General features: G+C 42.8%; 1 protein-coding gene across 38 annotated transcripts in view; it reads left to right on the forward strand.

Annotated features, from left to right (window-relative positions):
* EIF4G3 (eukaryotic translation initiation factor 4 gamma 3) overlaps positions 1-27,965 on the forward strand; it is a 408,790-nt gene that overhangs the window by 75,991 nt on the left and 304,834 nt on the right. For 30 of the 38 annotated variants that reach the window (XM_065574796.1, XM_065574797.1, XM_065574810.1 and 27 more), the window contains one exon: positions 16,745-16,820. In XM_065574796.1, the coding sequence (XP_065430868.1) occupies positions 16,745-16,820 (76 nt within the window). Of the gene's footprint in view, positions 1-2,511; positions 2,564-9,534; positions 10,305-16,744; positions 16,821-27,965 lie in introns of those variants that run through there. The other 8 variants (XM_065574827.1, XM_065574804.1, XM_065574819.1 and 5 more) reach the window with 4 other exon arrangements.

The raw sequence follows: 27,965 nt of genomic DNA on the forward strand, positions 1-27,965 counted from the left end.
CTCAATTCAGAGAATGGAGAAATTCATTCCAAAGCATATCAGTTTGCAGATAAATAAATGAGCCCTTTCCCGATTGGCGTGGTTCTGCGCAGCCTCTCCAAGGTTGTCTTAATCCTTCTCCAGCCGCCCCACCACACTCCCTTTCCCTTAAGACCACACATTGGGGGTGGTGGTGATGGTGGTTTTTATCTCCCCAGTTTCTCCCTTGGCTGGGCCCACAGGACATCCCTTTCATGCCGCAGGCTCTCCAGCACGAGGAGCAACCGGCCTCCCTCCTTAAGGGTTTGGGTATCCACTGTAGCCTGCTCGGCTCCTGCGTGGGGTCCCTTTTCTGTTTGGGTCCCCACCATAGTTCGTCTCACTCTTGTCTGGATTTCCCTCTTGATCTGGGGCCCGTTTGCCCCAGACACTCCCTCTGCTAGGGTCTCGATCTTAACCGCCTCCTCCTTCTGAGCAGTCTCTGACCGAGCCCAACTATTCAGCATCCCGGTCCATCTTTGGGGGCAATGCAGTCTTATAAATCCTTTGTGGCACTGGAAGCACCTCCTCTGTGCCTTCCCTTGGCCATAGCACTCCTGCAGTCTATTTCTGGCTTAGTCTTTCCCTCAAGGCTAGCCTGGGCCTTGCAAGTCCCCTTTGGGCACTCCCTCTTGTGCCCGGTTCCCCACAGGTCCAACAAGTCCTCCACCTCCCTGCTCTCTTCACCGGGGAGCGGCTTTCTTAGGTTCTTCTTGACTATTCTCCGATGGGGTCACCATTCCCCATCTCGGTAGGGACACTCCCTCTTCAAGTGTCCCTGTCATCCACAGGCAAAACATCGTTCAGACCACAACACCAGCCTCCTGTCTTTGGTGCCTGGCTCGTATTGTCTTTGGGCCCTCGCCCACAGCAGCTTAACCAACCCCCATTGTGGCTCGGCTAGCTGGGCCACACAGGCTCTCCAGTAGCAGTCCACCATTTTCTCCACCTTCAGTTTCTCAAGTCTCAGATCCGGGAAATGGTCCTACAGTCCTTGCTTTGCCCCTTGTATCAGGGGCGACTGCGTGATCGCATTCTCCACCACAATTTAGCAGTGGAGACCCACCACTGCAACGCCTCCTACTGGTCGTGCTGGGAATTAGCTCTCTGGGACCACCATCGCGCCTTTTACTAGTGGTGTCTCACTCGCCGTAACTTCCACTTCCTCCACCGTCTCCAGCATCTGGACCCACGTTGCTCCTGGACCATGGCGTCCTCTTTGAGACATGGCCCTCCAGCTGTGCCTCAGCCTGCTGTCTCCCCTTTCAGGGGACAGACAGTCCTCAGTCCTTCCACTTGCCTCAGTGGCCAACTGCAGTCTCTAGTCTAGCCCGGGCTTCAGGGGCAAACTGCAGTCTGGATTTAGGCCACACTCCTCATTGGCAAGTAGGGGTAAAGGGGAAGGTAGGGGGGGACCCAGGCCTGCCCGCTACTCTAGGTCCCAGCCCAGAGACCCTATAGCTGGCAGCCAGTTACTGCTCCTCTTATTCCTGCTGCCTACTTTCCCTGGGCCACTTCCCCCATAGCCCTAGCACCTTCCCTGCCCTTGCTTCAGGGCCTCAGTTTGGCCATGGTCAGCTAAGAGCTCCCCTATTGCTCCGCTACCCTGCCCAGCACTGCAGTATCTCCGGTGATCCTCAGCAGACAGTCCTTCCCCCTTGCCCTCCAGGGAGAGACACCCTTTTCTCTGCTGAGCAGCCCTTTATATATGGGCTGCTCCAGTAAGCCTTCTCTTGATTGGCTCTCCCAATGAGCCCTTTCCTGATTGGCAGTGTTCTGCGCAGCCTCTCCAAGCCGCCCCACCACAGGACCACGTGACAGAAACTGTAAGGAGTACAGGTTTTGCAAAAGAACTTTTTGCGCACACATTTTACTTATCGAGAGTTCAAGAGATTTACAGATCTATGGAAAAACAACAAACATCTGAGTGCAGTTTCTTGCTCCAGAGTTTTCATCACTTCTAGAGTTCTTCTACAGGCATAGCGACATTACCTCCCTGAATGACATTAGTTATGCTGACAGAAGCGTTCTTCTGTTAGCATAGTTGCATTTACACTGGGTGTCCTGTCAGCATAGCTGTGTTGGCTAGGGTTTGTGGGGTTTTTTTGTGTGTGTCCATGTGCCTGGTTGGTATTGCTCTGATGGCAAAACTTTGTAGACCAGGCCCCAATCTTCTCATTCTGGTGATGGAATGCTCCTTTGGTACAGAGTCTGTCATGTTTAAAAACAAGTACATTTTCCTGCTTCTCTTATGCTGAAATTTTCCATGATCCAGTCTTCAAGTGGGTTGCTGTCAGAGGATCATTGAAAGTCAGGACTTAGCTATTAGCCCCCATTGTCCTGTCATTCAAGGTTGATGGCCCTGTTTCAACTTCTCAGATTTAGGCTATGTCTACACTTAAAATGCTATAGTGGCACAGATGCAGTAGTGCTTCAGCAGACCCTTCCTACAGCCATAGGAGAGGTTCTATCAGCCTTTCTTGTCAATTTTAGGTGCTGTCCAGGGGAGCTGTGAAACTGACAAGAATGACAGACAACAGCTGATGTAAGTAATGCAGTATCTCCACAAATGCTAGGTTGCCCTAACTACGCTGACAATAAGTGCTGCGCCTCTCGAGGAGGTGAAGTTATGATGTCTGTGTAGGAGGGTACTCACATCTGCAGGAGAAAGGCTGTAGTGTAGACACTGATATAATTAGGTTGACTTAAGCTGCCATACATTGACCTAACTCTGTAGTATAGACCAAGCCTTGAGGATATGTCTACACTTAAATCACTACAGCCGCACAGCTGTAGTGCTTCCGTGTAGACACTCAGTACAGCACTCCCATCACTGTAGTTAATCCACCTCCCTGAGAGGCAGTAGCTAGGTTGACGGACTAATTCTTCCATCCGTGTAGCACTGTCTGGATAGGGACTTAGATTGACTTAACGATGTTGCTCAGGTGTGTGGATTTTTCACACCCCTGAGCAACATAGCTGGGTCAAAGTAATTTTCTTGCGTAGACCACCTATAGTCTGTTTTCTTCCACAAAATGGAGGTTCTGATCCACACTGGCTGTTACACCAATTAATTATGTTAATAAAATAAAATGGGATTCATAAGTTTGTATAGACATATTGTACAAACTTTCACATCCTCTGTAGAGAGGTTACATCATGAATTTGCAGTTGAATATACATTTGATAATCTATGGTCTTTTCCATCTATATTTGATACTGTATAGTGTGAAATCCAAGATTCCTTTTTATTTGTTTTATTACCTAATGTTTTGTAGACCACATAAGATTAAGACATAAATATATACTACAGTAACTCCTCACCTAAAGTCGTCCTGGTTAATGTTTCATTGTTACATTGCTGATCAATTAGAGAACATGCTCATTTAAAGTTGCGCAATGCTCCCTTATAATGTTGTTTGGCAGTTGTCTGCTTTGTCCACTGCTTGCAGAAAGAGCAGCCCGTTGGAGCTAGCTGGTGGGGGCTTGTGACCAGGGTGGGCCGACAGCCCCCATATCAGCTCTCCTAAGTTCCCTGTGTGGCTGCCGCCCAGCAGGCTATCAATTGCTGGGAAGTTCAGCTGTCCCTCCCCCCACTGCCATGTGCTGCTCCTGCCCTCTGCTTGGAGCTGCTCCTGGGAGGGGGGGAAAGGGGTGCTAATGTCAGGGTGTTCCCCTCCCCCCTGCTCCTGCACCCCGGCTCCTTTACCCCACCTCCACAGAGTGGGGCGGGGGGGGGGGAGGACACACAACAGGGCTCAGGATAGAGGGAGCTTGCTGGCAGCAGCTGCTGTCTCAACTTGCTGATCTACTTAAAAAGGCAGTGTACTTAGAATGGGGTCAGCATACTTCCAGGGGCAATGCTTGTCTCTCTCTCTCACATAGGGTGTCTGTCTCTGTCTCTCTCTGCCATGCTGTCTCCCCTCCCTCCATTTGTGCTGCCTTGTAAAGTGTGAGGCTATATTAACAACAATGTGTTAACTCTTGAGGGCTCAGTCGAGTGCTAGTTCATCATTTAGCAGTAAGGCATTCCCTGGGAAATATCCCACCCTCTTCGATCCTCTGACTTCACCACCTCAACCAAGCTTCACAATCATCATTGCTGTGTACAGTATTAAATTGTTTAAAACTTATACTGTGTGTAATATATATATATATATGAAAGGTTTCAGAGTAGCAGCCGTGTTAGTCTGTATCCGCAAAAAGAAGAACAGGAGGACTTGTGGCACCTTAGAGACTAACAAATTTATTAGAGCATAAGCTTTCGTGGACTACAGCCCACTTCTTCGGATGCATACGAAGAAGTGGGCTGTAGTCCACGAAAGCTTATGCTCTAATAAATTTGTTAGTCTCTAAGGTGCCACAAGTCCTCCTGTTCTTCTTTTTATATATATATATATATATGATGTCTTTTTGTCTGGCGAAAAAAAATTCTCTGGAACCTAACCACCTGCCATTTACATTAATTCTTATGGGGAAATTGGGTTCGCTTAAAATTGTTTCGCTTAAAGTAGCATTGTTCAGGAACATAACTACAACCTTAACGAGGAGTTACTGTATTTAAACAAATTAAGTGATGAAAAGTTCTCTATGACAGTGTACACAGTGTGCCTGTCTGTGCATGAGTTACATTTCTGATTCTCTTTTAGTCAAACTGATTTATGAGGGTGCTGGCTAGTTCTTCCCTCATGGAGTTTGTGGCAAGCCTTCTTAATATTTTGTGGCTCAGTACAGACCTCAAGTATATATTCATCAGCTTCTCTTTTGAAAAGCTGTGTTATGGCATGCAGTTAGGAGAGTGTATGAAAATACAGATATCTTCTAAAGCACATGCTAAAATCCAGTTTTTTGTGGATACAATTTACTTATTATATGTGAACCTCAACAAAAAACAAAGAAAAACTCCAGCAGAATTAGCTGGTCTATATGCGAGTTTCTTCCAAGAGGATCTGTCAATATCCAACTTGAAAATTCATATAAATCACACCAACTTTTATTTCCTGATATAGATGCAGTCAAGAGATGTACGGAATATGTAATAAGTCAGGCCACAATTAAAAATCCATTTATATTGGGGAAAAGAATTGTCTGGGTTTTTTTTTCTTTTCACATTCAAAGTGTTGTACTATATATTGGCTGACAGCCGAGACCCTGATATCGCGCTCCCTCTGATGACTTACAGAATACATGCAATGCGTCATAGTGGAGCAGGGTCCCCAGATGATTTATACACTGATGAGCTGCCTCAACTCCTTTTAATTTACAGATGCAATAGTGGGACTAATGGGGCACAGATAATAAGTGTTTGCCAGTAGGTGTAATTATTGCAGCTGCCTAAAACTGGTACTGATCATGCTGCTTTTTTAAATAAAATTACAAAAGTAGGAAGAACATGAGGAGAATATAATTGATGTAACTAACCTTTAATAAGGCTTTTGGTACATAGTTTCGCCTAATCTTTAAGTATTCTCTTTGCCTTGACTATCAGAAGCATACTGAATTGAAAACTGAAGGACTAAAGGAGAGATAATGATAAGTGACAAATATCAAGTTATGTGAGTTGTTGAGTGGTATGCATCAGGGATTGGTAGAAGGCCTGTTCTTGTTTATCCTCATTAATGATTGTGCAGAGGGGACAAAGTACATATTGAATTCATACTTTGATACTAATGGGGAGATTTTGCAAACATCTATAAAATCCAGATAATCAATATGGCAATATCTAGGGCAAAATTATCTGAAACAGATATTTATTGGAATTGATATTTTAAAAGCATTAAGACTAAATGAAGGATTTACAGGTGAGTGTGTGTGGCAGATCGAGTATGCCCTTTTAATGCAATATGGCAACAAAAAGCTAATGCCGTTTTAGTATGGAAAGGCAGAAACCGTGTGCTGTATGCCACACATGGTAATTCCTCTCTATTTGACACTGCTGAGTGTACATGCAAAATACTAGGTATAGTTGTGGGGATCTCTGACATATGTCATTGAAATGGAAGGAAGATACAATTAATCAAAACAGATCAAGAAGTACACTGGGGGGGGGGATCAATTTAAGATACGCAAATTCAGCTATGCGAATAGCATAGCTGAATTCGACGTATCCGAGCTGATTTACCGCGCTGTGAGTTCGGCGGCAAATCGACCGCCACGGCTCCCCCGTCGACGGCGCTTACTCCTACCTGCGCTGGTGGAGTACGTGCGTCGATTCGGGGATCGATTGTCGCGTCCCGACGAGACGCGATAATTAGATCCCCGAGAGATCAATTTCTACCCGTCGATCCAGGCGGGTAGTGAAGACAAGCCCTGATTGACCGAGGGGTGGAGGGAGAATAATATAGTCGGTCAAACATTTTAAGGGAGGTGTATGCTTGAAAGCCAAATTTTATTCTCAGGCTGAGATTTTCAAAGGAACCTAGGGGAATTCATCTCTCAACTCCCACTGTGTTTCATTGGAGTTTGTGTGCCTAACTCCTTCAGGATCCTTTTGAAAATCTAGCCAGTGTTCTGTTCCCATTGAGTTCAGTGAGAGCTGCAAGCTCAGTCAAATGACAGAATGTGGCTCCAGAAAGGAAAAAGAAGTGTTTAGGATTGTTCAAAGCTAGAACTAGGATTAATGACATGTAATTGGGGGTAAGTGATTTAAGATGAACTTCAAGAAAAGTAGGGTGAGATCTATCCTATTTTATGGTATAATCTCACAGGGTAAGTGATATAAGCCTCATTGCTTGAGACATTTAGGACTAGTCAAAGCAGAGGAGATTATACTGTAGCGAACAATTCTGCGTTGACAAAGGGATGGACAAGATTACTTAACAAGCCTTACCACTTTCAATTTCTATGAAACAACACAAGCTAAGAACAGGAAAATAATTTGAACAGAATCCCATTAGTGGTTTTATAAAAATGAATTGTACAGAGCCATAAAGTCTTTAGTGATCAGTAATTCAGAACAAGGCAGTCACAACTCATGAAAGATTGAGCCAATAAGTACAGGTAATGAACATTATTCACAAATTTAAGTAAAATATTATGTTCCGAACACAAAACTTGATTATCTCAGAGTTAGGTTTGCAAATGTGATTATATAATCCATATGAAAACTGCATAGCTACAACATTATCATTTAACAAAATAAATCTAAAAGTTAAAAAGACTGGAAATTACCATTTAAAGTAATTTAAATAGATATTTCATTAAATTTACAGTTAATATACTTTGCTAATGACATAGCTGTGAAAATTTACTTTACATGTTCTAGTAGCGACCTTAACATTGGTCCAAAAAATGTTGAAACAGAGTTCAGTAATGCTATTTGTCCTAAAGGCCATTCTGTAAAGAAATAATTATGGAAGCTACTTCCTTGCTGAATCTTGAAGTACAATTTGAATCTGTTCATAAGAAAGAAGGGTGAAGGGATTTTCTGTGGTGGGAATGTAGCCTGGGAGCTCGACAGAGACTCAGGAAATCTGGGTACAGTTGCCCGCTCAGACACAGACTGCCTGTGTGGGCAAGTCATTTAATCTAAGCATAATTATCATGTAATTTAAGGATTGTGAGGTGCTGAGTTGTGATGATGAGGATGGCCATAAAAGCACCTAGATTTAAGGATTTAATTTAAGGATTGTGAGGTGCTGAGTTATGATGATGGGGTCGGGGGGGGGGGTCGCATATAAGCACCTAGATAGACAAACGCAGGTGTCAGACACTTCGAAAATTTGACCTGATAGTGTCCCTTCAGCAATAAATTGTATTTTAACTTGTTACATATAAAAGCAGAAATTTTCAAATCTAAAGTTAGGTTCCTAATATCATAATTAGACACTTAGATAAAAGAGGCCAGATTTCGTTGAGCACATGCATCTCACCTTGATTTTTAGCAAGATTTGTGGGTGCTCATCTTTGAAAATCGGCATTTTTATTTAGGTACCTAATACTAGAAATAGGTATCTAACTTTGAAAACTGTGACCAGTGCCTTTTAAACATATGCATTCACCTTAAGTTTGAGAATTGTTGAAGATCTCTTCTTTCTAATGAACTCAGTAAGATTTAACATAAAATGTAGAACAAAAGAACATATCTCCTTGTCAATTGCTGGAAATGGGCCATTTTCATTACCACTACAAACAATTATTTTTCTCTCCTGCTGATAAAAGCCCACCTTAACTGATCACTCTCCTTATAGTGTGTATGTAACACCCGTTGTTTCATGTTCTCTGTGTGTATATATATATCTTCTTACTGTATTTTCCACTACATGCATCCGATGAAGTGGGCTGTAGCCCACAAAAGCTTATGCTCAAATAAATTTGTTAGTCTCTAAGGTGCCACAAGTACGCCTATTCTTTTTGCAGATACAGACTAATACGACTGCTACTCTGAAAAAAGAAAAAGGAGATTTTTAAAAATGTTTTATGATAGGCTCAGACCTCTGATTCATAGTTTTATTTTGATATCTAAGGACAGTGCACCAGAAAACTGTGCAACAGGGATAACTAAAATAAAGTTACTATTTTATGCAGAATGTCTACTTGTTTCTTTTAGGGGTTTTATAGGCATGCAGTGTACACCATAGGCATATTACTAATTTCCTGGGAGTGACATTACTTCATCAAGGCTTTTTATTAATCCATAGTCTATTATTTATAACTATTTTCACCCCCTCTGTTAATGCTCCTAGTGTCTACCTGGGGTGTGTTTATGGTTATGCTGTGGGCAGGCGTGGACATTAGATTGGCGAGTTAATATATACATTTCAAATTGTTAGCTTCTCCCTAGTTCTTTATAAATTAAATTAAGCTTCTTCTTTAATAGATCCTTTTGTAAATTAAATGACTGCCACATTTTGATTTTGCGATGTTGATTGTCTCTTACCTCTGTTATAATAAACACTGCTTAGCTATATGCTTGTAGTGCAGTCTCTATAATACTGGGTATCTGTCATACCCAGTAGAAAGAAAATGAATGAGGCTGGGATCCTGTGGGAAAAATAGCATGTGATCAAGTAATTAAAGACTCTGTCAAAATGCATATGTACAAGGGGACTGAATGAAGGTTGTACAGGCAACTCTAATTCTGGCATTTTCTAACTTTGTAGTGCTTGACTTTACAACCTTAGTGTTCTTTGAATGTAAGGTGTTTTTTTGGTATAATAAATATAAATATTTCAAAATATGATGAGCATATGATTTCATTTTGATCAATTTATTTCCTAGCCTCTCATATGTGACGTCTCATGGTATGTTTTTTTTATTTTATTTTTTAAAGATTGAAGTTGTTTGTCGTATCAGGTTTCCTTTCCTCAGCTTCTGAAAAATAGCCGGTCAGAACAGGAATTTATTTAGAAGGTCGAGTTGATTCATGAAGGACTTACTAAATAGTATGGGTTTGTGGTGTTGCAAATTATTGCATTTGGGGGCAGTAATCAGTTATTTTGTAATGGACAAGCTGAGAGGTAAACTTGTATTGCAAATGTGGTGTGGTTGAGAAGTTTAGGCTGAGATCTCATTCTCCTTCCAACAAGAAACAATGGGTTTTTCCAAACCCTCCATATAAAGTATCTGTATTAAGCATAGTGTATTTTAGGTGAGTCTACCCATTTAAAGGCTTTATTTAATTCTAGCTTTTATCAAGTGGTAGTCTATTTTGATTTCATCCTACTTGGGCTTTCCAGCAGGAATGTACGGTTAACTCCCTTCCCTTTTTTGGTGGCTACATACAGCTAAAATGAGGCAGAAAAAGAGGGAGGCAGAGTGGTTAGCTGCTGTTCCAGAGCTGAGAAGCATGGAAACATGTACTGTAATACAGAAAAGAATCTTTGCATTCCTCTACCAGCTTCCTTGAAATTTGGCATTGACAGTCAGTCTTGGAAACTGCTTTATATGCCACTGAATTTTTTGTGTCTGCCATTTTTGAACAGAGATAAAGCTTTATGTCTGAAACAGAGTTTGGAAGAAGCATTAACTAGCCAATTGAACTCTTAAATAGATGTATGTCAGCAGATAGGTATTGCTGGTATTGCCTAAGAACTCCCATTGTAGCTATTGCTTTAAGAATATCTTTGTGCTCTGCAGTGGTTCAGAAGCTTTTCTTGTGAGGGCAAGATAGACTGCAGGCTTTAAGAACAAGTAGCAGGGTGGTGTGAATGCAGCCTTATGCTAACAGCAAACCAAAGGAGGAAGAGTATGGATTGCATTCAGGTTTTAAGAAACAAATTCCTTATTAATTAATCAAATTAATCCTTTTGTGGAGGTGCTCAGTGGAGACTAAAATCCAGTGCCAGGTAAGAATGATGAATGTGGTTAACAAAAAGCCTTTGCGAGGGGTGGATCATCATGGAATTTCAGTACCTGCTATGTATTGAAAAGCTTTGATTATTTCAAGTTTCTCTTCCTTAGTATTATATAAATAAATCAGGTTTGAGTTATTGTCTTAGCATTATTTTCTGAAAGTCCCTGGAGTGTCAGTGATGCAGGTTCCAAACCCTGCTAAACTAACGCATCTACAATTAGGATTTTAATGTTCTATATTTTTACTGAGTATCTTAAATACAGAAGAAACTACAATAGTGATGTATGCTGCTTTACAATGCATGTACCATTTTTACATCTTTACATAATTTTTTAATTCTTGAAACCAAAAAGTTAAAAGGGATTAAGCTGAATGTTTGCATTTGTTTTTGTTCTCTATAATTTTGCTGATAGTTTTTACCTTTTATTTTAAGTCATTTAATACAATGCAAGTGGGATCATGTACAGAGTTTACATAACCCTAAAGATAGCTGGTGGGAGATTTGCTATATTCTGCAAGAAAATAGAAGTCCTTCCTTTGGAGTGCTTCAAATACATGTTTTATTGCTCTTTTGCACTTGTATTGCCATTTTGGTAGTCATAATTTTTTTTTATTTTTATGAAAAGATTGTTACTTGTTATGCCAAGCAGTAAGTGAAGAAAGAGGCCAGTGATTCATACTAGGTTAAAAACAGTTGCTAGTGGCTGAAAATAAGCTTGGGTGACAGGAATCATTATGGGGAAAATGTATCCATTTTGAAAAAAAATACCATAGATGGTTTCTGATAGTCCATTCTTGAAAGTGTATAGCATCACAGAGAAACCATAGAAATTCTCGTTATGTGATACTATAATAAATTGCTATATATTTTCAGTTTTAGATAACATAACACAATCTAAAGCATGTACAAAATCTTGCCATGTCTCTGTTGTGCATTAATGCAAAAACCTAGACTCTGTAGAGAGGGAAATTCTTTAAGGAAAGTCTGACTTCATTATTTGTTTAGAGGTGGGTTGTGAGAAAGGAGTGAAGTAATGATTGTACAGATATTTTGTAACTGCTCTTCCATCTGTTTTGAATACTCTGTAAAACTATACTATACTTACTATAACAGGTTGGTAAAGCAAAAAGTTTTATTTTCTTAAAAAAAAAAAAAAAAACACCAGAATGGAGAGAGGTAAATAGTGGTGTCCCCCCAGGGGTCTGAACTGGGACCAATCCTATTCAACATATTCATAAATGATCTGGAAAAAGGGGTAAACAGCGAGGTGGCAAAATTTGCAGATGATACAAAGCTACCAAGATAGTTAAATCCAAAGCAGACTACAAAGAGCTACAAAAGGATCTCACAAAACTGGGTGACTGGGCAACAAAATGGCAGATGAAATTCAGTGTTGAGAAAAGCAAAGTAATGGACATTGGAAAACATAATCCCAACTATACATATAAAATAATGGGGTCTAAATTAGCTGTTACCATTCAAGAAAGAGATCTTGGAGTCATTGTGGATAGTTCTCTGAAAACATCCACTCAATGTGCAGCGGCAGTCAAAAAAGCGAACAGAATATTGGGAATCATTAAGAAAGGGATAGATAATAAGATAGAAAATATCATATTACCTCTATATAAATCCATAGTACACCCACATCTTGAATATTGTATGCAGATGTGGTTGTCCCATCTCAAAAAATATATATTGGAATTGGAAAAGGTTCAGAAAAGGGCAACAAAAATGATTAGGGGTATGGAACGGTTTCCACATGAGGAGATATTAATAAGACTGGGATTTTTCAGCTTGGAAAAGAGGTGACTAAGGGAGGGATATAATAGAGGTCTATAAAATGACCGATGTGGCGAAAGTAAATAAGGAAGTGTTATTTACTCCTTATAACACAAAAACTAGGGGTCACCAAATGAAATTAATAGGCAGCAGGTTTAAAAGAAACGCACAGTCAACTTGTGCAACTCCTTGCCAGAGGATGTCGTGAAGGCCAAGATTATAACAGGGTTCAAAAAAGAACTAGATAAATTAATGGAGGATAGGTCCATCAATGGCTTTTAGCCAGGATGGGCTGGGCTGGTGTCCATAGCCTCTGTTTGCCAGAAGCTGGGAATGGGCGACAGGGGATGGATCACTTGATGATTACCTGTTCTGTTCATTTCCTCTGGGGCACTTGGCATTGGCTACTATCAAAAGATAGGATACTGGGCTAGATTGACCTTTGGTCTGACCCAGTATGGCCGTTTTTATATTCTAAAAATATCCAATTTTGAGTTCCAAATTGTCTGTGCTGGAGAATCCACTACAACCATTGCTAAATTTTTCCAATAGTTAAGTACTCTCACCATTAAAAATTTATGCCTTAGTCTGAATTTGTCTAGCTTCAATATTCAGCCATTGAATCATATTATACCTTTCCCTGCTAGGCTGAGGAGCCCATCATTAAATATTTGTTCCCATGAAGACACTTACAGACTGTAATCAAGTCACTCATTTAACCTATCTTTGTTAGGCTAAATAGATTGAGATCTTTGAGTCTATAACTATACTATTACTGTTGCTATATTATTCATTTTTGTGGCTCTTCTCTGGACCCTCTCCAATTTATCAACATCCTTAAATTGTGGACACCAGACCTGGACACAGTATTCCAGCAGTGGTTGCGTCAGTGCCAAAACAGAGGTAAAATAACCTGTCTACTCCTACTTCGTTTATGCATCACACTGGGAGCTCATGGTCAGCTGATTATCGACCACAACCTCCAATTCTTTTTCAGAGTCACAATTTCCTAGGTTAGAGTCCCCCATCCAGTAATTAAAGATTAGGGCTCTCAGCTGGATCACAGGAGACTTGGGTTCAATTCCCTCTTTTGTCACAGACTTGAGCAAGTCACTTAGGGTATTCTACACTACAGGGCCTGTGTTGGCATAGCTATGGATTCTCTTCCAATAAGCAATGTTTCTTCTCAATGTTTTCTCTACTTTCACAACTGCCAGTTTGAACATAAGGGCACAATTTTATTACCTTAACTAGGTTGAATCAGGTAAATTTAGTATTTTTCCCTTTGTTATATACAGTAAACTCTTTGCACACAAAGACAGACCATAAACCATAGCCACACAATAAACCTCCACTGCTTTTGCTTAATTAGATAATAAAACTGTTACGTCTCTTGGGTTACTGTACTGTATCTTAAACAAGTTTTGGGAAAGGGATGGAATAGCAAAGGTAGTCTTTCACATTTCCTTGTTGGCTTCTTCACAAAAATGGTTACCCACAGACTGAAACGAAAGCTTCCTTTGAATCAACAAGGTTCTGCAGTGGTCACATGATCAGCAGGAAACATGAAGTTATCCTTTCTTCTGAAAGGCCAAATGCTATTGCTTTCCGCAGCTGGAGCAGAGTTCTCAGTGTATGAGAACCAAGCCTCACTGCTGTCATCTCCACAAAGTGCTGCAGGCTATTCAATAACTCAACCTGTACCCATTGGATACTATTATCCAGCCCTGGGGATACAGAGAATTCCCACTAACTAACTGGAGTTACTCATATCCTGCAATGGGAGAATAGGTCTTGTTGAATATGGCTTGCTTAAAACTTTAGATTACAAATAACTCAGTTTTAGGTAAAGGACAAATGTTATCTTAAGTTATTATCTACGCTGCATCATTGGAGTACATGGTACTTTGTGGACATAAATAAAATAGCTGAGAGTATGTTTACACTACAGCAGCAAAGCTAAGACGCTGCAGTTGTGCTGTGGTAGCGTCATAGTCTAGAAACTTCCTACACTGATGGAAAGAGGTCTTCTGTTGATTTAGATAATATGCCTCTCCAAGAAGCCGTAGGTTGATGGAAGAATCCTTTTGTCAACCTAGCTATATCTACTCAAAGGGTTATTTCAACCTAATTGTGGAATTCAGGGTGCAAAATTTTTCACAGCCTTGTGCAAGGTAGCTATGTCAACCTAAGTTTTAGGTGTAAACCAGACTTAAGGGTTTCAGAGTGTTGCCGGCCCAGAGGGCCCGAGGGGGCAACAGCGGGGTTCGTTGCCAGGTGTGCGTTGCACCAATAGACACACCAGGATGGAGAAGCAAACCAAGTTTATTCGAGATCTTGAAAAGGCACTCAGGAGACCAGCATGTCTCAAATCAGAAGCTCAACAAATACAAGCAAGTTTCCCATTTTATATTCCAAGCTGCTTGTGTAAGCCTTTTGTTCTGTTTCCCCTCTACCCCTCCCTTCCCGACAGCAGTTACAGTAGGCACTACATTGTGACGTATTAGAAAAGTTGTCGTCTGCATGTTTATCTTTGGCCTTGCAGACCCAGAGACATGTAGACTTCCCCCTCCCCCTCTCCCCCTTCCTTATCACTACTGCATTTGCTAGTTTGAGCGAAACTGCAGCTGTCTGCTAAAAAAGCTGACTGTTACATATTCTGCTTTTAGGCTGTTAGCATTGAGGCTGGTTAAAGTTCACAAGATGGGGTTGCTTTGGCTCATTTAGACCCAGAGCAGGGGGGTTTCATCGACACTTATGGCCTTCCACCCTCCCGAGTTACCTGGTAGCTATGCCTAGTGACACCAACAATTCCCTCCTTTGAGAATACTCAACAAATCTTTGGCAGAGTTTTCTCATACTCTAAAGATAAAATGCGATTGAGCTCCATGCAATTGGGATCATTAATGAGAGGGTATAAAGGAACTTCTGGGGAATGGGAGGTACAAATCTTATGTATGAGCACTTTACAGCAAGCGAGCAAAAGAAAAAGAACAAAACATATCACAAGGATATGTGGAGAGGATGTTTATGGTGTGGCTATGGTTTGTGGTCTGGCTTTGTGTGGAAAGTGTTTACTGTAAAAAACAAAGGTATAAATACCAAATTTGCCTGATTCAACCTAGTTAAGATAATAAAATTATGTGCCTTATGTTCAAACTGGCAGTTGTTAAAGTTGAGAAAAGAAGAAACATTGCTTATTAGAAGAGAATCCTTGATATCTTTATTTAAAAAAAATATTAAGATGTGGGTTGAGCACAGTCTTGGAAATCAGGGATTCCAGATTTCTATTCTCAGCTTTGTCGCTGATTCTGTATATAGGCATATTTACCTCTATATCTGTAATATTGTGATATTACTTATAATGGAGCGGTTTTGGGAGGATTAAAATTATGAAAGGTGATCTTGGTTATCTTTTTAATTCTTTTTAAATATTCAAATGAGCAGAAATTCAAAATTCTGGTAAACTATATTGTATTTTTGCACGTAGTTTGTGCTTATGATTAAGAATTCAGTTTTGAGCTTCCTTGCTGAGAAGTTGACATTCTTCATGACAATTTCATGGAAACACAGTTTAAAAGGTTGCAAACAATTTTCGATGCTGCTCTAACAATGATAGAACTGTTCTAGGGAGAGCTTCAGCATTTAAAAATCAAACATTTTATTTCAATTTTAAACACTTAAGTAGTTGGTTTTCTGATTGTTCAAGTAGTATTAAAGGCATGAAATTGGTTTATATACTTTGTGGCACTGACAATAAGCTTTTCTATATGGCTGATATCACACTGGCCACTGTCAACAGAAGTCTCGGAAATACTTTTTGTAAGTAAAACGTTACAGGGCCTGATCCAGCAGGATGCTGTGGACTGTCATGTCTTTAGAGTTACTGGATGTTGAAGTTTGGCAAATTTAACACCATTAATTTGGGCTTGAATAGGGACTGGGAGTGGCTGGGTCATTACAAAAGCAGCTTTGCCTCTCTTGGAATTGACACCTCCTCATCTATTATTGGGACTACATCCATTCTGATCGAATTGGCCCTGTCAACACTGGTTCTCCACTCCCTTCTCTTCATGTGTCATTATATAATGCCTGCATCTGTAATTGTCGCTCCATGCATCTGAAGAAGTGAGGTTTTTTACCCACGAGAGCTTATGCCCAAATATATCTGTTAGTCTTTAAGGTGCCACTGGATTCCTTGTTGTTTTTGTAAAACAAACAAGGAAACAATTATAATTCCCACATGGTTAGCAAAACAGGCCAGGCCTTTGTCAGAGCATTCAATGCTGATTAGCAGAGTTTGTCTCACTGAATGTAGAGTTTAAAGAGCAGAGGTGTGTGTGTGGGTTATTGAGGTTGAGACTAACATTTTGTGGTTTGTTAAATAACTGGATTTGCTTTCAGTTTCTCTTGTCATATTTGTCCAGGAAATCAATTCTTGAGGGATATACTTACTCACCTTAGAAAACCTGAAGGATTGTATCTGATTGGTTGAATGTGAGTGCCTTTGGAGATGTTTGTGTATCTGCTTACACTAGAGAGGTGGTTTTAGATGTTTAACAAAGAAAGTGCTTTCTGTTTGTATCATGCTCTTGTCATTATAGAACACAATCCTTTTTTCCGTTTGTTTTCCTTAACTTGATGTATTATAGAATTCCCAGAGGTCCTGTGCAGCAACCCCTTGAGGATCGGATCTTCACTCCGACAGTCTCAGCTGTGTACAGCACTGTAAGTATGTAAGGGCAGTTCTGCAAAATACTAAACCTTCATTTTTGTGTGTTTTATTTTTTTTTAAAGGAGACACATTTTCCTTATGCATGTAAGCAAGTAGAAATTGCTATGCACGTTTAGTGATAGCAAAAATCAACTTCCTTACCCCCCTAAAATTGCATAGGGGGGTAAGCATCAGCATAGGATACAGAACGCCATTTTCTTTGCACAGAAATGGAGAGCAGGATCTGTTGGGCTACTCCATTATTTCTTAAACATTTGCAGTTCTACTCACAGAATTTACAGTTGGACTTTCTAAGCATACTTCGCTAAGTAAAAATGTTATCAGCCATAATCTCAGTTCGCCTGCTCCCCTTCTTTTCAAAGAATAACTTGATGGAACATATTAGTTACTGCACAATTCTACCAAGACACTGCTGTTCCTATTTCATAAGAAAAATTTATGAGGAAGAGTTGTTCTTTATGTTAAATATCTCCTGTAAAGCCATTAAGGGAAATAAATACTTCTACAGGAGCCTTAATATTTGTCAGATATTTTTAGCAGACGACCTTAAATGTTTTAGATTCTAATTAGCAAGGGAATTCAGACTGGAAATCTAGCAATGTTTATTTTTGCATACACGATAAAAATTTTCAATTCATGGCTTTTATTTTTCAAATAGTAAGAGCCAGAAGCCCGTTATTCCTTATGAGCTTCACTATACTGAAAGCTAGTATGCAGCCCTGATTGAGAAAGGGAAAAAGTGCAAAGAAAAATAAATGATTCAGTTTTGCAAGAGAGTATTACAAACTAATTTATTTAATTACCAAAAATACTTTTAAACTCTTTTTGAAACATTTTGGAAAAAAGGAAGAAAAACGTGTAGATATTAGAAACTCATGTTTAGCATGATAGCATAAATTACTTATGGAAATGTCTTTTAGAACTGCTGCAGTAAAGGTGCGTCTGCTTATTTGGATGACTGGCAGATGAAGGGGTCTTCTCAAGATGCAGAATACAAAATAATTTGTTGCCTCTTCCATCTAGGATTCAGGATAATCATGGAAAAGAACTCTCTGACCCTTTCTCAAAGTTTCTTCCACCTGGGAGACCTCATCAACACAATGGAAGGGAAAGGTTTTCTTGATTCAAGTGGGATCAGTGGTTCTACCCTCTGTCATCCCACATTTCCCTGAGGGTACATCTACACTACAGGGGGGAGTCGATTTAAGATACGCAAATTCAGCTACGTGAATAGCGTAACTGAATTCGGCGTATCGCAGCCGACTTACCCTGTTGTGAGGACGGCGGCAAAATCGACTTCTGCGGCTTCCCACCGGCGGCTCTTACTACCACCTCCCCTGGTGGAGTAAGAGCGCCGATTCGGGGATCGATTGTCGCGTCCCGTCGGGACGCGATAAATCGATCCCCGAGAGGTCGATTTCTACCCGCCGATTCAGGCGGGTAGTATAGACCAGGCCTGAGAATCAGGGAGTAGCTACAATAGTGGGAGGACTCAGATAACCTATCCACAGGGGATTCCTTTGGCTGCCTCCCAGTGTATATCTGTTGCAACAGATACTGGCCTGAAAGGTTACAGTGCAACTGACCAGTCTGTTGGTTAAAAGTTTATGCGCATATGTAGTTAAAAAAATCGCATGTCAACAGACTTGAGTTGCAGACTATTTGCTGATGTTAGCATTTGTGCAGTGGATTCAGAACCAACCTTTAATGCAAACCAGTGAAGTGTCTTTGATAGCATAATCAAACAAGAGGAACAAGAAGCAAGGCACAAACCGTTGAAGCTAGGGTTACCATATTTCAGGTTCTCAAAAAAGAGGATGCTGGCGAAAAAGGGGGAGTTGAGGAGGGGAGAACAGTATCTAGCCCAGTATCCTATCTTCTGATAGTGGCCAATGCCATAATGAACAGAACAGGTAATCATCAAGGGATCCATCCCCTGTTGCCCATTCCTAGCTTCTGGCAAACAGAGGCTAGGGACACCATTCCTGCTCATCCTGGCTAATAACCATTTATGGGCCTATCCTCCATGAATTTATCTAGTTCTTTTTTGAACCCTGTTATTGTCTTGGCTTTCACAATGTCCTCTGGCAAAGAGTTCCACAGGTTGACTGTGCGTTGTGTGAAGAAATATTTCCTTTTGCTTTTTAAAAACCTGCGCCCAATTAATTTCATTTGGTGACCCCTAGTTCTTATGTTATGAGAAGGAGTAAATAACAATTCCTTATTTACTTTCTTCACACCCGTCATGATTTTATAGACCTCTATCTTATCCCCCCCTTAGTCGTCTCTTTTCCAAGCTGAAAAGTCCCAGTCTTATTAATCTCTCCTCATATGGAAGCTGTTCCATACCCCTCTGAAGCTCTGCAACTTTGTCCAGAAATACTCCAGATGGAGTGACTTTTTTAATTCTAAAACATTCATTCTGTTGGTTTTGAGTTAAAGGTATAAAGGAAGAAAACTTTTGAAGACTTTTTGCCCAATATCACGTAGATTGTAATAGGTTTTTTACATTAAATTTTGAAGGATATTATTCCCTAATGTGGACTAACCACTGATTGTGAGTCACTTTAGTGTACATTTAAATTGTAATGTACAATAACACTGTAGAACTTCCATAACACTGTAGAAACTTCCACAACACAGCTGTGCCAGACACAATCGTGATTTGAACCATCTCTGTTAATTCCAATCCTACTGGGCATCTCTTGAGTAAATGCTACAGTTGCGTCCAGTTGTACTGATTATACAGTAACTTGTGCTGTGGACTAGGGGCTAGAGCAGGGGTGGGAAAACTATGGCCAGGGGGCCACATCTGGCCCTTCAGACATTTTAATCTGGCCCTTGAGCTCCCACCGAGGAGCAGGGTCCAGGGCTTGCCTCACTTAGGCGCTCCAGTTGGGGAGCGGAGTCGGGGGCTTGCCCTGCTCTGCGCGGCTCCTGTAAGCAGCAACATGTCCCCCTCCGGCTCCTACACATACAGGCAGCCAAAGGGCTCTGCATGCTGCCCCTATCCCAAGTGCCACCCCTGCAGCTCCCATTGGCCTGGAACCATGGCCTCTGGGAGCTGCAGGGGCGGTGCCTGCGGACGGGGCAGCACACAGAGCTGCCTGGCCACGCCTCCGCATAGGAGCCGGAGGGGGGACATGCCACTGCTTCTGGGAGTTGCTTGAGGTAAGCACCGCCTGGAGCCTGCACCCCTGACTCCCACGCCCCAACCCCCTGCCCAAGCCCTGATCCCTCTCCTGCCATCCGAACCCCTTGGTCCCAGCCCAGAGCACTCTCCTGCACCCCAAACCCTCATCCCCAGCCCCATCCCAGAGCCTTCACCCCAGCTGGAGCCCTCACCTCACCCCCCTCCCCCAACTCGGCGCCCCTTCCGGTACACTGAACTCCTCATTTCTGGACCAACCACAGAGCTTGCACCCCCAGCCGGAGCCCTCACCCTCTCCCACACCCCAGCTCTCAATTTTGTGATCATTTATGGCCTGCCATACAATATCCATACCCAGATGTGGCCCTCGGGCCAAAAAGTTTGCCCACTCCTGGGCTAGACTGTGAACACTAAACTCTTTCCCCCCCTTCCACTTGTAATGCATATCAGAATTAGAGCCCACATTTCCATAGGTGAAAAGGCAACACACTAGTATTGCTGCACCTCACCCTTCATATTTGCAACTAAGGGCCATATTGTCCCTTCTGTCACTGTGGGGATAATGGTTTGGGGAGTGCTGCCTCCATGGAATGATCTTTTTTTCCCATTGAAAACAAAAAGATCTGTATTTTAGAGTGTGCTGTTTATACATGTACACACTGTGACTAGAGGTAAAGCAGATACTCCCAGTATACTTTGGAGCGTCTAACAAAAAATCCAGCACTCCTATGGAAATGTGAATCAAAGTTAATGAAATAAGGCTTGACTCTGCCATTGCTTTCATATGCTTATTTGTGTGTCTGTTTGCCTGCCTCTCTGCAGTAAGGGATCATTGGTGAGCACCTGGGAAATTGCACACCCATTAATGGTGCTGTGATTTGCTTTGGTGTCCTTTTAAAAGGATATTCCTGCAGTGAAGGGAATCATGTAGAAAAGAGATTATAAGGGATTAGCTACTCGATCCACAGTGCATTTAAACAATAGATTTTGGTTAGGAGGCTTATGCATTCTACTGTACTGCGGCTGGGGAAGGCTGCAAGCGGGATGTGCCTTAAGCACTTTAAAACTATTTACTTGAGCATCAGTGAAGATCTTAGATACTACATGGCAAGAAGGCCTGCCTACAGTAGCAAGAATTTTTTTTAATTGGGGTGGGGGTGGGACATGTACTTGGAGTTGTATTTCCCTTTATAACTCTCACTGCACCATGAACAGACAATACACAAAATTGTGTATAAAGAAAATATATGTGTTGTGTTTTTTCCCATCAGATTTTATCCAGATATATAGAGATATTGAGATTGTCTGTAATACAGAAAAATGAGGAAACTTTTGAGACTTAAAAAATAGGTTAAAAACAAGAAATTTAAAACCAAATGGAAAGAATCATAGAATCATAGAATATCAGGGTTGGAAGTCTAGTCCAACCCCCTGCTCAAAGCAGTACCAACACCAACTAAATCATCCCAGCCAGGGTTTTGTCAGGCCTGACCTTAAAAACCTCTAAGGAAGGAGATTCCACCACCTCCGTAGGTAACCCATTCCAGTGCTTCACCACCCTCCTAGTGAAAAAGTTTTTCCTGATATCCAACCTAAACCTCCCCCACTGCAACTTGAGACCATTGCTCCTTGTTCTGTCATCTGGTATCACTGAGAACAGTCTAGATCCATCCTCTTTGGAGCCCCCTTTCAGGTAGTTGAAAACAGCTATCAAATCCATCCTCATTCTTCTCTCCTGCAGACTAAACAATCCCAGTTCCCTCAGCCTCTCCTCATAAGTCATGTGTTCCAGCCTCCTAATAATTTTTGCTGCTCTCTGCTGGACTCTTTCCAATTTTTCCACATCCTTCTTGTAGTGTGGGGCCCAAAACTGGACATAGTACTCCAGATGAGGCCTCACCAATGTCGAATAGAGAGGAACGATCGCGTCCCTCGATCTGCTGGCAATGCCCCTATTTATACAACCCAAAATGTCGTTAGCCTTCTTGGCAACAAGGGCACACTGCCGACTCATATCCAGCTTCTGGTACACTGTAACCCCTAGGTCCTTTTCTGCAGAACTGCTGCCTAGCTATTCAGTCCCTAGTCTGTAGCAGTGCATGGGATTCTTCCATCCTAAGTGCAGGACTCTGCACTTGTCCTTGTTGAACCTCATCAGGTTTCTTTTGGCCCAATCCTCTAATTTGTCTAGGTCCCTCTGTATCCTGTTCCTACCCTTCACCGTATCTACCACTCCTCCCAGTTTAGTGTCATCTGCAAACTTGCTGAGAGTGCAGTCCACGCCATCCTCCAGATCATTAATGAAGATATTGAACAAAACCGGCCCCAGGACCGACCCTTGGGGCACGCCGCTTGATACTGGCTGCCAACTAGACATGGAGCCATTGATCACTACCTGTTGAGCCCGATGATCTAGCCAGCTTTCTATCCACCTTATAGTCCATTCATCCAGTCCATACATCTTTAACTTTCCAGCAAGAATACTGTGGGAGACCGTATCAAAAGCTTTGCTAACGTCAAGGAATAACACATCCGCTGCTTTCCCCTCATCCACAGAGCCAGAAGGGTCTTTTCCTCTACTCTTGGACCATCTCCTGTCCCTGAGAGTGTTGGGACTCGGTCTCAGTTCCATCAAGGTGCGTGTAGTGGCTATTAGCGCGTTCCACCCCTCTGTGGATGGGCACTCTGTCTTTGCTCTCCCCTTGACTGCCAGGTTCTGGAAGGACCTGATAATGAATGTATCCTCCTGTTCAACCCATCGCTCCCCAATGAGACCTCAAGACCTAGCAACATTGATAAAATTGCCGTTCAAACCTCTGGCCTCCTGTTCCCTGTGTCTCCTCTCCATGAAGGTCGCCTTCCTGGTACAGTAGAACCTCAGAGTTACGAACACCTCAGGAATGGAGGTTGTTCGTAACTCTGAAATGTTGTTAACTCTGAATAAAATGTTCTTTCAAAAGTTTGCCTCTGAACATTGACTTAATACAGCTTTGAAATTTTATTATGCAGAAGAAAAATCCTGCTTTCCCTTTTTTTTAGTAGTTTACGTTTAACACAGTACTATACTGTATTTCCTTTTTTTTTTTTTTGGTTGGTCTCTGCTGTTGCCTGATTATGTAATTCCGATTTCAAATGAGGTGTGTGGTTGACTAGTGAGTTGTAACTCTGATGTTCGTAATTCTGAGGTTTTACTGTAGCTATTACTTCTGCAAAAAGGATAGGCAAACTGGGGGCCATGATAGCAAACCCCTCCGCCCCCTTCACCATGTTCCTTAAGGACAAAGTTTTCCTATGCTTGCATCCCATGTTTCTGCCGAAAGTTGTTTCCCGCTTTCACCTCAACCAACCCATACACTTACCTGCCTTTTTTCTAAAGCCACATGCCTCAGCGGAGGAACCACACCTTCACTCCCTCCATGTCCGTAGGGCCCTGGCCTTTTATCTGCAAAGGATGAAGCTGTTCAGGAAGTCCCCTAGATTGTTTATCGCTATAGTGGAAAGGATTAAGAGGCAAGCCATCTCCATTCAGCGGATTTCTAAATGGGTTTCGGGGTGCATTACACTCTGCTATCAATTATCAGGATAGTCTTCACCCATTGGGGCATGGGCCTATTCCAGGTGAGTGCAAGCCTTGACTACGGCCACACTTCACGACATGCCGCTCATGGACATATATAGGGTGGCCATGCATCCTTTTTCTTGACATTAGTCCCTGGTGCAAAACTATGCAATGGATGCCTCATATGGCATGGTTGTTCTCCATTCCACGGTTCCTCGCAGCCTCTTCCTTACTAGGTATTGCTTGTGAATCACCCTCAGTGCAATACAATAGGGACCGTCACTCGAGGAGGTTACTTACCTGTAACTGGAAGTTCTTCGAGATGTGTGGTCCCTATCTGTATTCCAATCCTGTCCTCCTTCCCCTCTGCAGTGGATCTTTTCGATTTGCGGAGGAGAAGGAACTGAGGGTGTGGTCGGTCTACTTTGCCCTTTATCATCTCATTCTAAACCATGAGGCACAGCAACAGCGCATGCATGCACCAAAGGACATTGTTTTCAAAAGCTCCAGCTCTGTATGTATGGTGCATGCATATAACCCTCAGTAGAATACAGATAGGGACCACATATCTCGAAGAACCTCCAGTTACAGGTAAGTAACCTCCACTTCTAAATGTGGACTGATCATCGCAGAATTTACTTCTATAGTGGTCTTTTTGGTAAGAAAAATGTGGACTGCTACTGAACAATTGAAAAAAGAACAGGAGTACTTGTGGCACCTTAGAGACTAATAAATTTATTTGAGCATAAGCTTTCGTGGGCTACAGCCCACTTCTTCAGATGCATAGAATGGAACATATATTGAGGAGGTATATATACACATACAGAGAGCATGAAAAGGTGGGAGTTGTCTTACCAGCTCTGAGAGGCCAATTAAGTAAGAGGAAAAAAAACTTTTGAAGTGATAATCAAGATAACCCAGTACAGACAGTTTGATAAGAAGTGTGAGAGTACTTACATGGGGAGATAGATTCAATGTTTGTAATGGCTCAGCCATTCCCAGTGTCTATTTAAGCCTAAATTGATTGTGTCTAATTTGCGTATCAATTCAAGCTCAGCAGTTTCTCATTGGAGTCTGTTTTTGAAGCTTTTTTGTTGCAAAATTGCCACCCGCAGGTCTGTCATTGAATGACCAGACAGGTTAAAGTGTTCTCCTACTGTCCAATCCCTCAGACAGAGACAAGCACCTACAAGATCTCTATCAAGCATTCTTAAAACTACAATACCCACCTGCTGAAGTGAAAAAACAGATTGACAGAGCCAGACGAGTATCCAGAAGTCACCTCCTACAAGACAGGCCCAACAAAGAAAATAACAGAACACCACTAGCTGTCACCTTCAGTCCCCAACTAAAACCTCTCCAACGCATCATCAAAGATCTACAACCTATCCTGAAAGATGATCCCTCACTCTCACAGGTCTTGGGAGACAGACCTGTCCTCGCTTACAGACAACCCCCCAACCTGAAGCAAATACTCACCAGCAACCACACATCACTGAACAAAAACACTGACCCAGGAACCTATCCTTGCAACAAAGCTCGATGCCAACTCCGCCCACATGTCTATTCAAGCGACATCATCATAGGACCTAATCACATCAACCATGCCATCAGGGGCTCGTTCACCTGCACATCTACCAATGTGATATATGCCATCATGTGTCAGCAATGCCCCTCTGCCATGTACATTGGCCAAACCAGACAGTCTCTACGCAAAAGAATTAATGGGCACAAATCTGACATCAGGAATCATAACATTCAAAATCCAGTAGGAGAACACTTTAAAACCTGTCTGGTCATTCAGTGACAGACCTGCGGGTGGCAATTTTGGTCATTCTGTACTGTGGTATGGAAGAAGTGTTTGGCAATTAGAACAGGGGACTGGGTGTCTGGAATCTTGGGTTCTCTCCTTCTCTCTGGTAGGAGTATTGTTAAGTGAGTTAGAGCAGAAGAGTGGACATTAAGACCAATGTTCCCTATAATTTTTTCCATCCACATGAGGAATGAATTTTGTGACCTTTACCAATATCGAGGTAATGTGCAGATGCGTGCCACCAGTAGAAACCAAAAAACTAGATATATTATATATTTTTAAAAAGTTACATAGGGATAATTATTCCAGCCAGGACAGGTTAGGCATTTTAGAACTCACTACTCAAAGAATTAAATTTAAGCATAAGAGAGAAATAAAATTATGAAATGCGTAGATCAGGCAAGAAACTAAAATAACAGCACATCGAAAGAATAAAATTACAGAGAATATATGTGCATTGCAGGAAGTACCAAGAAGTAACAACAACAACAATAATACCAGTAGGTTTTGGGAGGTGAGTGTGAAAAAGACTCGTGTGAGAGAGAGAGAGAGAGAGACAGAGACAAGTGTGTATATGTGAGAGAGACAGAGTTGTGTGTGTGTTTTGTCTGCTGGGGAAGTCTATGAGAGATAATGTGCTGTCTCTTTAAGCACAGTGGCACTCACCAGAAGGCTCGTTGTTCAGTCCGCAGCAGCTGCCAGAAGCTCCGTCCTGCTCCTGAGCCCTGTCGCCCCTTCCCTGCTCTGCGGAGATGGGGTACATGGACAGGGTGGAGGCGGGGTGAGGGGGACACTTCTCCCTCCCCCCCCCCCGTGCTTTGCACAGCAAGCAGGAAGGTCCTGGGAGCAGCTGGCCAGGGGCCTCCAAGGCAGAGGGCAGGAGCATCTTGGCTCCAGAGCAGCAGGAGGAGGGGCACCTGAACACGTCACCTGATGTGCACATCTTTGCTAATCAAGTGCGCGGCACTTGATTGATTCTTGAGCGGCCACCCGGCTTAGAGGGAACACAGGTTAGGACTTGTGCTTCAGTCTCATCTTTGCCATGGACTCACCACATGACCCTAGGGCGCACACTTCACCTCTATGCCGTAGTTTCTCCTTCTGTAAAATGTGTAATAACATAATACTGACTTACCTCCTACGGGAGATGAGAGGTTTCTTTTATAATTCTAAATGCTTTTCAGGCTTTTGCTACAGAAGGGCATAGGATTAGTATTATTAATGAGACTTTCATGGAAAGGTTGCAGACAACCTGTAGCAATGCTGTCATTCCTCTACACTGTCTACAGCATGTCCAAGGCTAAGTTATGGATTAGGCCCTCTGCCACTTCCTCCCTTTTTCTGCCCTTACCGTAAGTAGCTCCTTTCCTGTTGCTCAATTAGAAGACAGCATAGTTCTTCTTCAAGTGTTTGCTCATATCGATTCCAATTAGGTGTGCGCACGCTGCGTGCACGATTGTTGGAGAATTTTCTACCCTAGCAACACCTGGTGGGTCGGCTGGGGAGCCCCCTGGAGTGGTGCCTTCATGGCACTGGATATATACCCCAGCCAACCCAGTGCCCCCTCAGTTCCTTCTTACCGCCCGTGACGGTCGTTGGAACTGTGGAGCGCGGCATAGCTGTCCTCCACTCTCCCTAGCTTTCCTTGTTAGTTATTGTTGTAGATAGTTCTTAGTTGTATAGTTATAGATTTAGTATAGTTTAGTAGTTTAATAGCTGTTATAGAGTAGTTATAAGTAGTTAGCGGGGGTAAGGGGGTTTTCATCTCCCCCTTTCCCCCCGGCGTGCAGCCGGGCTCATGCCCAAGGCTCCTGGCTTTAAACCGTGCGCAACCTGCGCTAAGCCTATGCCAACAGGAGACCCCCACGACTCTTGTCTAAAGTGTCTAGGGGAGTCTCACCAGACTGATAAGTGCAGGATCTGCAAGGCTTTTCGGCCCAGGACCAAAAAGGAGCCGGACTTTAGTCTCAAACAGCTCCTTATGGAGGCGGCACTTAGCCTAGACCCTCCTTCGGCACGCCAAGCTCCGGCACCGAACGCCTCAGCGCGCAGCGCCCCGGCGGTGGCCTCGGGTACTGCACCGTGGATAAGACCCCACGGCACCGTCCTCCATCGGCACTGCGTCCGCCGCAAGCTCCTCGGCGCCGTTCCCTGTCTCCGGATCACAAGAGACCCCGTAAAACACAGGAGACTGCCACGCAACAGCAGGCACCGGCGCCCCCCGCACTGACTGCGGAGTCGTGTCTGGCATCGGAATGTCCAAGGTTACAGGCGCCATCATTGACACCGTTGATCCCGGCACCAGTAGCAGGGCTGTTGAGTCCGGTGCGGACTGGCTCCCCGCCCCGTTCCGTGGTTGAGCTGTGTCTCCCGTCTACAACAGAGACGTTTGCGATGGCGAGAAACCTCATTGCCCTCACGGAACCGGCACCGTCTCAGACTGCGGCACCGCATCCGCTCCGCACGATGCAATCCAGGGGCAAGCCTGCCCTGCTACGCCCTCCATCTCCGAGCGTGGACTCTCGGCACCGCTCCCGGTCTCGGAGCAGGTCCCGATGCCGCTTCCAGTCCCGGCACCAGTCTTCATCATGGCGCTGGTCGTACTCGCGGCCCAG

Source organism: Chrysemys picta, chromosome 21 (genome assembly GCF_011386835.1).
Source record: "Chrysemys picta bellii isolate R12L10 chromosome 21, ASM1138683v2, whole genome shotgun sequence".
In the NCBI taxonomy this organism is placed as follows: Eukaryota; Metazoa; Chordata; order Testudines; family Emydidae; genus Chrysemys; species Chrysemys picta.